General features: G+C 27.5%; 1 protein-coding gene across 1 annotated transcript; it reads left to right on the top strand.

Moving 5' to 3' along the window:
* The first annotated feature begins 902 nt into the window (after positions 1–902).
* Positions 903–14090, top strand: LOC111617760. The gene is made up of 10 exons (XM_023359046.1): positions 903–907; positions 1528–1671; positions 1760–1811; positions 4956–5093; positions 8741–8993; positions 9068–9247; positions 9337–9418; positions 10747–10855; positions 10940–10978; positions 11053–14090. Exons 1-10 carry the CDS (start codon positions 903–905, stop codon positions 11209–11211), a joined length of 1161 nt encoding a protein of 386 aa, XP_023214814.1. The 3' UTR covers positions 11212–14090.
* The last annotated feature ends 787 nt before the right edge of the window (positions 14091–14877 follow it).

The raw sequence follows: 14877 nt of genomic DNA, 5'->3' as shown, positions 1-14877 counted from the left end.
AAAATTTGATTTATAGGCGATGGCCCACGTTGCCCATGCCTTACGCCGCCCTTGGTCATAGAAATGATGTAATTTGAATATAAATTATTTATAAATACATATGTCAAGTTATATTTTTATTACAACACAAAATATATTTAAGTTTATGACCACTGTGCTGGGTGAGAGGTTGTTGAAACAAAAAATGTTATACATTCCATCATGTACATAAACAGTGTCGTAATTCGCAAATTGCAAATCAGCAAATTCGTAGAATTTTTGTTTATTTTGAACAATCCGGATAACAGAGGTCTGGATAATCGAGGTTCTACTGTAATTGTATTGCTCTAAACATCGTGTCAGCACATTTAATTAAATGTGCTGACACGATATGGTGTTTAGAGCAATATAATTAATACAAACAGTAAACAACATTACAAGCCAGCCAACTGTTATAACTAATACAAAATAAAAGACACTGTTAAAATAATAAAATGATACACTGTACTTTTAGCAATTTATCAATAACCTCAAAAGTTTAGCCTTCTGAGTAATTCTTGAACTTGGGTGAACATTGAATTTGAAGGACATAACATTTTGGTTTATACGTCCAAAAGACTCCTTTTAAGTGGTTATAAAAGTGAAATTAAAGTAAAGATAAATAATTTTGTTACTATCTTATGTAAAGATTAATGATTAGAAGGAAAGATCAATTCTGAGCAAGACTTGAATGTGTCATTGACACAGTGGATGAAGGTCAGAACACAAAATTGCCTCAATTGACAGTAAAAGTGTTAAACAGTGCCAAATTGTGTTTTGAATGCACACTCTCTTGCAAATTCTTTGTTAATGTCAGAGATTTATTGGACAATTCTATTTGCATATCTCATCAGAATCCATCAACTTTGAGAGAAATTTCACATATGGAGTAATTGCTTACATGTTAATCACTGTACTTATCTGCACTGGAATTTCCTTAACTCTCTCAATTAAGCTGTCTTACAATGCCAGTCATAATTCTATTTCATCAGAGACCTATGGGCCTATTTATAGTAAAATTTGTGATGTGTTCCTTGCATAGGGATCTTACTCTAACCATAAAAAGGTATTTGGATATTTAAATAGTAGCATAGTGTATTTAGTATAAACTGAATAATTTAATTATCTCAAATTGCACATTCCAAAGACAGAATTTATAATGATAATTATGTTACAAATAAATATTTCAATTAGAAACAGCAATTATTCTTTGTAGGCTTGATAATTATATATTTAATCATGTTCAAAGCATCACATGAAACAGTTAACTGATGAGCATATCACTTGCCAATTAAATTTATTATGTGATTAGAATTCATGGTATTAAAGAGAGAACCTTTTGTGTATTCTACATAATTTTCTCTTATAAATTATTTTATTTGAAGATAACAATATTTTTATTTTAGAATAGTAAACGGCAAATCTGTTTATAAGAATTATATAGAACAGAAAGTTAAATCAAAAATTTACAAACCAAAAATANATCTTTTTTTTTTTTTTTTTTTTTAGTTTTGATCTTTTATGCCAAGATGCTGATAATTCATTTTGCTTGATACATCTCCCTCAAGAAAATAAGTGGAAACCAGAATTTTTCTATGGAAAAATATTTTGGTTTCTTAATGTTCATATTAGTCAAAGATTGAATTTTTCCAGGTTACTATAGCAATAATTATTATTACTATTATATTTTATATTAATATTATTCAAAAATATTTATATTAATAAGCATATTTACTTTTAGAAATCCTTCTCTGTTTACCCTTCTTGAATTGATAAGTAACAATGAAAGAAAGGTATTTATTAAAGTTATAAATAATTTTTAATAAAATTTTTATTCTATGTATGAATTAAAATTATTGTTTTAGTTAAGTAATATTATTTTAAAAATGAAATTAATGATTATGATAAAGAAAAAAATATATATATGATTAAAATATTTAAATTACTTCTCTCTTTACTTTTATGATATTTTTGTGAATAAAAATGTTTATAAAATTAGATAGATAAAATTTTTTACTGCATTTCTTTTTATCAATTTATATAGCAGTAAATAAAATCTCTAGAACAACGGTTCCCAACCTTTTTCGGGTGGCGACCCCTTTTTATATAAGCCAAGTGACCCGCGACCCCGATACCATTGAAAAAGACATTTTTAATAAGGTAATTAAAAAAAACAACGAAATTAGTCTTTTAGTATAATTTTATTTTAAATTATGTCTAATAATTTAATGCAATTGTTGAAATTGTATGTTTTTAACCAGCCTTAAAATTCGTGGGTGAGTTTTTGTTAACGCCAACCTCATGTCATTCTCAACATTTAATTTATTCCTCTCAAACTCTCAACACATGATTTAACCAACTGTGATGGAATAGCATACCTAGATTACACTTATTTTAATTTTTAAAAAATACAGTTGACCCCTCCCCTATAACACGGTAGATACGTTCCGTTTTTTATGAAATTAATGTTTTAGGAAACCTTGCCAATCACAGCCCGACATGTGTGAAGTTTACTGACTATGGCTGTTTGAAAAGTTTTCTTCCATAAAATTAATCGATTCCTAGACTAATTCGACTCAACATTTCCAAAATACGTATATTTTTTGGGAATAATCCGTATAAACTATGCTATAAACAAAAAAATGTAGGATTACTTACCGAGTGTGCACCGTTCGACGTCGCCATTGCTTAAGCTTGTTTTCGTCGCGGAGCAGTGCACCAAATGGCGGCTGCGTTTTCTGATAAATTATTTTTCTGCGAAAACTTCGTTGACCTTTGGAGACATCATTAATATAAATAATTTTTATGGCCATTGAATAAAAAATGTTTCTTTCACAAGAAATGTATAAAATTAGTGCTGTATTAGACTTACGATACCTAATTTACATACTGTACAGACGATAGTAAACTCAACTTACTTGCCTAAACTCTCCATTGCGTGGCGCTGGACGGCGGAAAGTAGTTTGGCTGCCCGATGACGTTTTACCGAATTATAGGAGTTTTTTTTACCATGTTTGTACGAACACCGTTGCAATTTTTTCGCCATTATATAGGAATCCGATCTATAGGAACCCGTGTTATAGGGGGATCGACTGTATATCAAATTATTCAAACTTCAAGACACCATTAAAAATAAAAATTGCATTATAGTGAACATTTTTTTAGTTAACTGTATAAGTTGGCGACCCCACAGAAAGCCCGTCGCGACCCCCTTCTGGGTCGCAACCCATAGGTTGGGAACCCGTGCTCTAGAATAATAATACTTTTTCACTATTAAAACAAATCACCAATCAGTTTTTTAGAGTTTTGCATAAAATTTTTATAATTGATCTGATTTGATGTCCTTAAAAAACAAAGTAAAATGTGTATATAATTATCATAATCAAAATATTTATATCTTAATGAAATTAAAATTAATTTAATATTAACAAAAATGGCATTAAAATTGATTTGATCTTCTATTTAGTTTTCTTGTAATTATTGATTTTGTATAGACTGTATTCTTGGATAAACAAAAACATGTGCATGATCTGTATGAAAGACTTGCTTGAATTTCCATTTTGTGTTTCTGGTTAGTTGTAGTTAAATGACACATAAGTGAACGATGCCTGAAAATTATTTTAATTTGTAGGATACTGAAACTAATTTAAGATATCAAGAAAAACAAATATAAAGATTTGGAATTTCCAGACCTATTAGACAAATATGTCAGAAATAAAGTTTTTAAACTGTCAAAAATTGGACCACACATTGATTTTGAGATATTTGGATTTATCTCACACAAACTACATATACATGCCTATACAAAAGAATCTTTTAAAGCATATAAAAGTTTGAAAGAGTCTAATTAGTCAATAATGCATTCAAACATTGGGTCTTTGAAAATATCTGGCAAGTTAATTTTTAACTGTATTCCTCTGTGGCCTTTTAATTGTATTCTTTAGCACAATACATACAGTTATAAATAGTACAATAGTAGAATTAAGTTAAGTCAGTTTTGAAATATTATTACAACTGTAGGTTTATGGATTCCAAATTGGAAACTTAGATCTTTATTAACAGATCCTTTTCAGTGTCATCAAGGTCAGCAGAAAGTGACTTTTCATCAGTTGAAACTTACCTGTAATTATTCCAATTGTATTAATAAACTCTAACAGTTTGGTAAACATGCCCTTATTTGATAATCCACTATTAAATGATAAAAGAAATTGATCTTGTTTTGAATGATAGTTTGTAATATTCATTAGCCTATAACATTTTCTTCCTAGATTCACTATTGTTTGGATGTAACTAACATTTTTTTTATTTTATATTTTTTCTAATATGATATTAATATTCTGTATTATATTAATATGATATTAATATAATACAGCTGCATTATTTTGTAAGTGATATGCTGGTTCTTCAGTGCTTCTTTCTTCTGTGGAATGATTAGAGGATGGTTCAACTATTATTTTTAAAACACTTTTGAAAGAGTTATCTGCATTTTGTCTTTTACAGCAACTGTAACATTTTACTTTTTCTTATATAATTTCTTGAGATTTGTGAGGAAGCAATGATGATATCTACTCTGGACTGTTAGGATCGTTGGATGATTGACCTATGAAATTTAACACAACATACTACACAACATGCTGTTCCATGTTTATGTTTAGGAGATAAATTTCCACTTATCTCAAAACATCATAAACAAAATTTCTAGAAATACTCACACACTCAATAACATTGATTAGCAACAACATGAGGTTAGAAATCGGAAGTGGTAGTAAGTTACTTAGCTGCACCATCTGTTCAGAAATTTTTTGCTGAATACAGTCTATATAAACATTTCAGTAACCAGATAATTTGTTTCCTCTATATTTACAAAATTTTATAAATTTAATTTCATTTTAATTATAACTCTGCCAGAGTTATAACATGTTGTTTGTTTTTTTTAGGAAAAACATAAAGACCATATTTCATTTTGTTATACTTTTAATTATTCTAATAATGATAGCTGTGTAATAGAAGAAAAATCTAAATGTTTGCCAGTATTGGTTCCACCTCATCTAAAAACATTAAAGACTATTATTAAGGTAATAAATCATTTATTAATTATTTATTTTGACTTTTATAATCGTTTATTAAAAAGTTCAAAGATTATATTTATTCTTTACGTTTATTTTATGTTATGTATGAAAATTTTTTACATAAGAGTGCTTTAATCTGAGAAAAAAGAGTTAGTAGAAATAATAAAATTTTAGTAAAACTTTACAAATAATTTTAGAAAAGGTGCCTAATTCACAAATAATATTACAATACATATACATAATTGATGCTTGTTAACTTGTCAAATTTTTGAAATTACATTCAAATCAAATACAATGATAAAGCATAAAATTTAAATACAGAAAATACTTTTATGTTTATTTACTATTTAAACTCTTTCCATCAAATTATTAAAGTAGTCAAAGATCAAATATATTTGATTTATAAATATTAAATATATAAATTCATTTTTAAGTACATATTTATCTTAAAAATTATACAATAGTACATTGAAAAAGTGAAAATATATTTTAAAACAAACATTTTCAGATTTGGTAATTATGTGCATTACAAATATTAGAAAGTTTATTGCACAGATCTTGTATTTTAATTAAAATGATTCTATTAAAAATACATTTTTAAGGTTCTTTGTATTATGAATAACTTTAGCTTCATTCATTTGGGACTAAATGTTTCATCTAATACTAACTTGGCTAATATGGTATCATTTAAACTTTTAATTGTAAATTGAGTTTTTGAGTGATATATTTGAATACTTCAAATTTTCTCAACAAAAATTTATATCAATTTAGATGTAAAGATTGTATTAGAAATTATAAAGCAAGAAGTGCCAGATAATTGGTTTCATGAATGTAAATTTCAATATTTAAATAATTATAATAAACAACATTTATTTCCCCCAACTAATTTAATTCTAGTGAAACAAAATGTGAAATTCTTGAAAATAGTCTTGCAACCTGTACTATGCAGCCTGTGTTAATGATAGGAGTTTAAAAAATAGTAGGAGTAAGTAAGATGTAAGATACCTTGAAAAAAACCACATTCAATGTCTTATATTATCTAAGAGCATAAGAAAGATTTTTAAGATGATTATATCAGACAAAAATGAGATAAAAATATAATGAAACAAGTACTGTACAACACTAGTCAAATTTATTTTTTATTTAACCATAATATATGTATGTTAAAAGTGTCAAAGGAATTTTTGTTGTCACATCTATCTCTATCTGAAAAACTAGTGCATGATGCTTGGTTTGTACCAATAAAAATTTAATACACAGAATGCTAATACAAAACCAATGAATGAAATATATTCTTTGAAATGTACAATAAATGATAAAAATAAACTTTTTTATAGACAAAGGATTAAATTTTCCAGAGCAATAATATAATCAAACTGAGGATACACATAAGCATTCTCAAGCACATTGGGTAAGACAGTATAAGATACTCAAAGGCATCTTTAGCAATGAACTTGTTAAATGACTTCTTTTAAATGCCTCTGTTTTCTTAATAAATAAAAGTGTGCATTTTAATTTTACTAGTTTTAATCAGAATATAGTAAAAAAAATTTGGAGTCAAATGCCAAAGGATATGGAATGCCTTAACTATATTAAATACTTTTTTTGTAAATATTCTGTACTGAAATGGTGGTGCATTCTATATGCCATAACACAGTAATTTATATGATAAATATTTATATGATTTAATATTACATTTAAATGTTTCTATGAAATTCAAAATGTTTGATTTTTAGTTTGTTTATTTGACACAATGAAGTGTAATTTACATATATCACAAGGAGTTCTTTACATTCTTTATTTCTTTTTTATTGCCGATACACTTTAAATTACACTTCATTGTGTCAAGTAAAGAAACAAAAAGGAAGACATGATTTCAAAAGTGAAGATGAAAAAGTTTGATTTTTAATTTTCAAAACTTCTAATGGTTTGACACAGTCATCTTAAATAGTGATTAAAGACAAAAATACTTTATTTGTTATATTTTATGCAAAGTGTAATTGATATATGCAGTTTCAATATAATTATCAACATAATCACGATAAAAAAAAATTTGATAGAATGTTAAACTGCTCTTCTAAGGAATATAGCAATAATTTATTCATTTATTACAATAATCTTACATATAATTCTTGTTGAATTTCCAAATAAGCTTTTTTTTAATATAAAGTATATTTTAATTGAAATAATTATGAGCTTTTTACAAGCTTTAACATATATATTCATGTATTTTTTATCATAGTCACTATTGGTATTAACATCAAGATGTTCCATGTCATTAGGTTTTCTAATGCTGAATCTTGTTCTGTAATTAAAACTATTGTTAAATGCTTGAACATGTCAAAAATTGTTTGTATTCTTAAACTGTAAAGTGAGTTTTCAAGAATATCTTTCAAAAATATTTTCATAAAATGTCAGTAGTTTATCTTTGAACTCAAATAATAAAATAAACTATATTATTCTGTTCAATACTTCTAGATTTATAACTTCACTATAATGCAGATTTTAAATTAATTAATATTGTTGTTTCTGTTTTTACACTAATTGAATGACAAGGAAATTCTCTGTAAAAGAAACAATTTAATTAAGCAAATTGAAAAGTTAAATAGTATAACATCTTCGCTGTGTTGTAATTATGTTATAGTTCTTCTTAACGCTTAGTTTAGTTTTGTCATCATATGCTAAAAGCTTTCAAATAATAACTAGCATTTTTAATTATTTAAAATATGATGATAAATTCAAATCTTTCATAAGTCTGAAATTATGCTGATGCAAACGGAATTATTCTTTTGTTAAATTAGTACAAATCTAATTTTAGAAAAGTTTTAAAATTTTTCCATATATCAAATCTGAAGATATATTTGACACATATTAAATCTTAGATTCTTTTTTTCCTTGTTCCAACTTGTGGGGCAACTAGGAGGGACATTTTCCAAGCTACAATAGGATTGCTGGATGGTGAGGTATAGATCAGTGGTTCCCAAAGTAGGTGCTACTGCCCCTAGGGAGCAGCAAGTAAATTTAGGCTGCAAAAAGAAGCAAGAGGGTGGCAGAGGACACTGGAGGCAGGAGCAAATGGTACCCATAGGCAAGGGTTTGGGTCACCTTTCCCTTTCCTCTGTTAAAATGGATAAGAAAAAATATTGGTTTCTAGATGTTGACAACAATGTTGTAAGGACAGTGTGAGGTTTGTAGAAAAGCTTTTCTAAGAATATTTTCAAGTCTTTCTCACACAAGGAAAACAGGTTGGGGGCATTGGATATAAGTTTATACAACACAGGAGATGATGGCTTAGAAAAGTTTGGGAATCACTGGTATAGATGGGTCAGTTCCAGATAGGTCAGGCTTCAGCTATTCTGAAGGACTTGACCACCCATGTGAAATTCTTGAGGATTGTTTGTCCATGCTTGATTTTGGGTCTCCCAGAGAAGTATGCTGATGCCTTAACCACCTTAGCTTACTAAATGTTAATCAACCTTAATGTATTAAAAGACATTTGCTCTAAGAGATTAATATTGTCATAAGTGCAGATTTTATACTTTTTCTTTGATTTCTTTGAATTTAATTTTTATACTATTTTCTTAAAGTAATTTTATCATTAGACTTTCTGATTAAAATACTTTAAATTTATGATTTATTATATATTAATATAGGATATGTTTTCAAGTAAGCGAAGTACATTTGTTGCAAAGGCAGTATGGAGGTGGAAAAAAATTATATATATCACAGATATGTCATTAATTTCATACTCTCATTTATGTGAAGAAAACAAAGAAAATAATTATTCAGATGAAAATCAGAAGTGTTATATTGAATTGCTTGTGAATTCAGATAATCTTCCATCAGTTCTTCAATCTGAAAATGTTAATTGTATAATTTCAGTGGTTGATTGTTTAATATCTAAAGGTAATAAAAATATTTTATTGAATACTTTCATATTAAATTATATTTTTTATCATGTTTAAATTGATTTGTTACAGGAACCTTTACAATTGACAGTTATACTTCTGTGTTTATTGAATATCCTCCTTTTATATATAGAAATTATTATTTTGCTATAAATAACAATACCATACAATCCTTGGAAGATATTAACATAATTGATATATGTCAAAAGTCTTTGAAGAATGCAAGTATTGGTAATCTAGTCAATATAAATGGTAAATAATGTTATATAAAAATGATATTTACTGTATAAAATTGTATATTTAATATATACCTGTTTAAAATTGTCATTGTCCTTAATTAGGTTACATTATTGGAATTGATGGGAAAATGCTGTCTTGGATGGAGTGTAATTTATGCCAAAAATCTCAATTGACAACAAAAAAGTGAGTGAAATTCATTTAAATTAGATTTGAAAATAATAAAATATCCCAGTCATTAAAGATATAAATATATACTCTGTGGCAAAATATTGGGTTGATGCAAAAGTTTCTAGAATTTTCTAAACCTCTCTAAAATATTTGAAATTGTTTTCCAACAGGTAGAATCTAGAAGTTTCTTGTGGGCTATGTAAACAAAAGGTGTTTGACTGTGCAATCATAAATGAAAAGATATTCTGTGTGTCAAAACTAGATTTCATAGGCACAAGATTACTCTGTATATTTGGTGAGATATTCACAACCAGTCTATTTGGAGATGCTTCCATGGAATAACACTGTAACTTCCAAAGTTTAATGTGCTTAGCTGCAGCATTTGGTTGATGCTATCCACACTAAACAGCCACAGAAGAACATTGTGCACTTTTTCATGACAATGTCAAAGTTGACCCAGCAGAAGCTGCTTAATGTCAGCTGAGAGGTTCTCCTTCACCCCGAATATCCCAGACACTGCACTGTCTAACACATCTTGGATGGAAAGCAGTTTGCTGATGATGAGATGAAAATTACATTTGATTCTTTTAAACTATTTTATTCAGAAGTATTCTTATAATACATGAAACTTAAACTTGTATATGTTGTTTAAATATGAGTAAAAAATGTTTGTATTCTGTCCTAATTTAAAATCTAGTTTGGTCACTTCAAGCTTTTTTTAAGCTCATTGATCTTAGTGCAAATCAATTTTCAACAGGTATCTCATGATTCCAAACTTTAATTATAAGGTTAAACAAGATTTCATCTTGCAATTCTTTCTTGATTCCCTGTTCAACATCCTCCTCCTCCTCACTGTTCTTTCTTAAACTGAAAAATGAAGTGGGGATTCTATTTTATCACAGTGTAGTATCAAAGTTACAAGAACTTATAGTACGTAAGAAATCTGAGAATATTATTTAATTTATTTTGACCATATCATCAAAATACAATGAATGTCTTATAGGTTTTTTGGATGTTTATTTTTATTTTTCTCAGAATACTGTTATCATTGATTAATATTTAGCTTAATTACATAGTTATCGTGCTCTTTAGTTTTATTCAAGCATGTTATTTTCTCAAAATAATATTAATTTTGCATTTTCTTAATTAATATTTACTAATTGCAAATATAAATTATCATTGAAAAATTGTAAAAATTACAATAATTAGTTTTGTATTTGAAATTCTAAAACTAAAATATAATAACAGTTTTTTAGTTTTAGAATTTCAAATACAAAACTAGAATAATTATTATTGTTTTTAATCATCCCTATAATGTTGCCAATTGCTAATTTCTATTTCAGTGAAATGATTGTCTGTGATATTTGCCAAACTACACTAGAAAATCCTGTAACTAAATATAGTATGGAAGTATTTATCATCGATTCTAATAATCAAGAAGTTAAAGTTAAAGTAAGTGATATTTTTTAACCTTAATGAAAAATATTCAATTAAAATCAGATTTGGAGTGATTTATTACAATTTTGTTTTTAATAGTTACACGATTCAACTATCAAAAATATGTTTTCTCATCAGGTAAGTTTATTAATACATAAAATTTTAAAAAATCAGCAACACTTTTCATTAATTATAATTCTATTTTAAACTAGATAGCAGGCTTCTCTGATAATTTCCAAGATGACATCATTGGTACTCCATTATCTTCCTTGATTTGTTGTGTTATAGATAAAGCACATTATTCATCTAATAAGAAAACTATTTTTATGTTGAAAGAGCTGGAAACAACACAAAATACTGTGAAAAAATAAATATATTTCTGTTTAATTGTTGATTTAGCCAATAGATGGCGAAACAATCAGTGAGTAACGTATCTATTATCATCTCGTGTAAGGTATAACCGACTGCCGTTTAATTCTAAATTATTTAATTTATTTAAAATATATTTAATGTATAATCTATGTAAAATGCTGAATAGTAAATAGTGTCATAGCCTTAAGTCAATATGTCAAAAATAATGTAAAATTTAGTCTTACTGGGTGCCAAAAGATGGCACCGTTTTGTTTCTAAAATTTGAATAACAACATCCTGTTATATTTTGACCCTTTGATATTTAATCAGTGAAATTAATGAGGTAAACGTCCCCATATCGCTTTGTTTCTCAAGACTTATTTTCGTTTATTACTTAAACATTCGACTAAAAATATACTAATTTTATATTTCAAAATTACTAACAATTTTCACTAATTTATGTATAGTAAAGTAATTACTGCGCTTTTTCAGACTGCTATTTTTTATTATTATTATTATTATTTATTTTTTTCTAAGAAGGTGGAACAGTAGATACGCACTATTTTTTTCTAGATGAGTCATAAAGTTTAATCTAGTTGACAATGACCAAGCAAACTATACTCATTTGACAAATGACATTGCAATTTGTCAATTCGAGTCCTTTCACCCTGTCTTTAAGAGGCCCCAATAACGCGATTTAGCGCAATTCTTCTTTACAAAAATTTAGCAAGTAATGTACAGTACGTGTAGGTGCATTCTAGCTACCTTTCGATGTTCTTAACAACGCAGTTTTTTTTTATTTTTAAAGAAAATAATATACAGAGTAGGCACATTTACGTAAATTTCGATATCTTGGTAGTATAAGTCTTCCTTACGAAAATGTACAAGTTCTAGGAACCTTTCGTTAGCCTTTCTACTGCAGTTCTTCCTTACAAAAATGAATAAGTAGGTTCATTTTAACTACCTTTCGATAGCCTTTTTAGTGTAGATTTTCCTTACGAAAATCGATAAGTAGGCACGTTCTAGATAGCCTTTCTACTGCAATTATTCCTTACAAAAATGTACAATTAAGCTCATTTTAAGTACAGTACTTTTCGATAGCCTTTCTAGTGCAATTCTTCTTTACAAAAAAAAAAAAAAAAGGAACAAGTAGGCCCATTTTAAGTAGCTTTATGTAGCCTTACTACTTACAAAAAAAAATGGACGCTAGGCGCATTTTAATTACCTTTCTAAAGCATTTCTAGCGCAGTGCTTTCTTACAAAAATATATACAAATAAGTAGGTGCATTGGAGGTAGCTTAGTAGTCAAAAAGTCTTAACCTGTTGATATTTTTACAAAAAAACTGTGGCCGAAAAAAACCCATTTAAGAGAATTATAAGATGTCTTGTTATTAAACAGGCCAGTGGGTCATAATGTCGAATACGAGATGTAAAATGAAGAAAAGTAGTAACATTTTTAAACGTGTTTGATTGGCGACCGTAATGGCGATTAGATAAAATACTTTGACGGTCAATAATCTGTTGATCAACTGCCGAAAGATTAAGTCTGGCGAAAGAGTTCATTATCCGCCCCTTTACTTCCCTTTCGTTTATTGAAAACAAGATTCGATATTCCGAAAAACTTTACGCTAATTTGATAAAAGTACGATTCTGTTTGGGTTGTTTAAATACCACGCGATAAAATATTATCCCTTTATCTTAACTAACACTTGCCGATTGACGTAGTGCCATGGATACGATCTTTATTCGGTGCCATAATGCATAGTAAATCCGTCACGTGACTTAACAATCGATCTGGGTCACTAGTCCGTCACGTGACTTTCCCTCTCCCAACTTTCTAGTTTATCTGAGAAACGACTTAGATCTGAATCATAGCTCCCTTTAACGGTAATCAGTGGTAGTCGGTACCTTGTTTACCCAAAAAAGTAAGGAGGTTTTTTTTAGGAAATTTGGGTGAAAGTCTTCGTTTTTAAATTATTAATTTATTAGCTGAATTATTAAAGAAAATAAGAGCTGATTTAATATTAATTGCGCCTTACAGTAATGGAAATAATCACGCCCTACATCTATGTATCATATCATTATCATCATAATCCGAATAATTAATTTAAATGTGTTAAAGTTATTTTTAAGATAATGAATGGGTTTAAAGAAAATCCATTGGAACCTAACAAATTTCTACCACTCCTGGTGAAAGGTCTTAAACTAAGATGAATCTTCAAGACAAATTTTTTAAGATTATACGATTTTAATCCATGTAAATAATATATAAAAGATCTTTGTACTTAGAAATAACCCACGATACAGTTCTGTAGTCATTATAGAGCTATTACTTAAAAGTCAAAAATAAGATCTAGTAATTATAAATGTAATTAATAAAACATAAAAGACGTCAAGTCAAATAACGTTTCGCCATCCAAAACAGATCGTTATAGTTACATCCCCCTTATTTATTTTCCACCAGGAAAATTTCTCGTAAATTAATGTACAGATCGTTAATTTTATGCATTATCCTCCGTGGAAACTTATAAATTCCAATTTCTGTACATATCGCGACAGGATACTAAGCTTATATTTCTTTATACTCTATAAGAAAAGTACAGACTGACTTGGTATACGGGATTGGTATTCTGTATAACATAGTTCAAGCTTTTAATCTTAACATTAGAAATTCATTTAATGATTATAGAATTATTATATAGCTACATTGATGCCCATTTATCAAACTTAACACCTTTTCTAAATACATATTTACTCATCTGATTTATATTTTAAATGATCTTTATGCTTATTTTTAAAAGATTAATTAATTATCAGACAGTATTTAACAGAAATTCTTCTCTTTAATTGTTTTATTTATGTTAAAATACTGTGAGGTCCTCAATGGAAAAGTACGAGTGACGACTAATATAACTAGTGATAAAATTTAATACTGGTTAAAAAAATCATATTTTATTAAATTAAATAAATAAGTAGATGTATTTACTTGTATATTATTGACGTGTATTATGTCTTTATTTTTACATTAATACTTTTTTTTGTATTTTTAATAAAGAAAAGAAAATTGTCACTCATCACTTTTCCATTCATTCCATATACTGGAGGGATGCAAAAGTTAATATATAATTGTTAATCTGAGAAATACAGATGTTTAGTATTCATTATTCATATATTTTGTATTTTTACTCCTTATTTTTGATTTAATTTATGCATAAAAATGGTTTTTTTTTCTATGTTTTCCGTAGTAACTTATGCACACTACTGTATAAGAACTTTTCATTATAATGCTTTACATATATCACAAAAATTTTAAATTTCGTGACAAGACATGCATTATTAGATTCTTGATACATCATTTGCATTATGTAGATTTTGATTTTATCATTATGCGACTCTTATAAGATCAATAAATGAAAAATAATTTTTAAGTTAGAAGAGTGTAGAAGGGTGCCATTGAAGTAGTTCATTGAATCGCTCATTAATTTTACGTCTTAAAAAATATACGAAAAAGTTATTATTTAGAAGGATAAATTACTTATTTACCTTAAATTATAAATTATTTTTTCTGTATTTTTTTGGTGGTTAACTTTAAATTACAATGATTGATTTCGACTTTCTTCATTGAACAGCGTAAATTGTCCTTTCGCAATTTCCTTTGCCGACACTTATTTGGATTACCATATTGT

Source organism: Centruroides sculpturatus, unplaced genomic scaffold (assembly GCF_000671375.1).
Source record: "Centruroides sculpturatus isolate CEXI.00-Female unplaced genomic scaffold, Cexi_2.0 scaffold1227, whole genome shotgun sequence".
In the NCBI taxonomy this organism is placed as follows: Eukaryota; Metazoa; Arthropoda; class Arachnida; order Scorpiones; family Buthidae; genus Centruroides; species Centruroides sculpturatus.
This window is presented reverse-complemented; position numbering and strand designations above follow the sequence as displayed.

What these genes read in the sequence shown, in the direction of transcription:
- LOC111617760 (XM_023359046.1), top strand. An exon ending in TGATTGTTTAATATCTAAAG is followed by an intron (nt 8,994 to 9,067) that starts GTAATAAAAATA and finishes GATTTGTTACAG; the next exon opens with GAACCTTTACAATTGACAGT. An exon ending in TAATCTAGTCAATATAAATG is followed by an intron (nt 9,248 to 9,336) that starts GTAAATAATGTT and finishes GTCCTTAATTAG; the next exon opens with GTTACATTATTGGAATTGAT.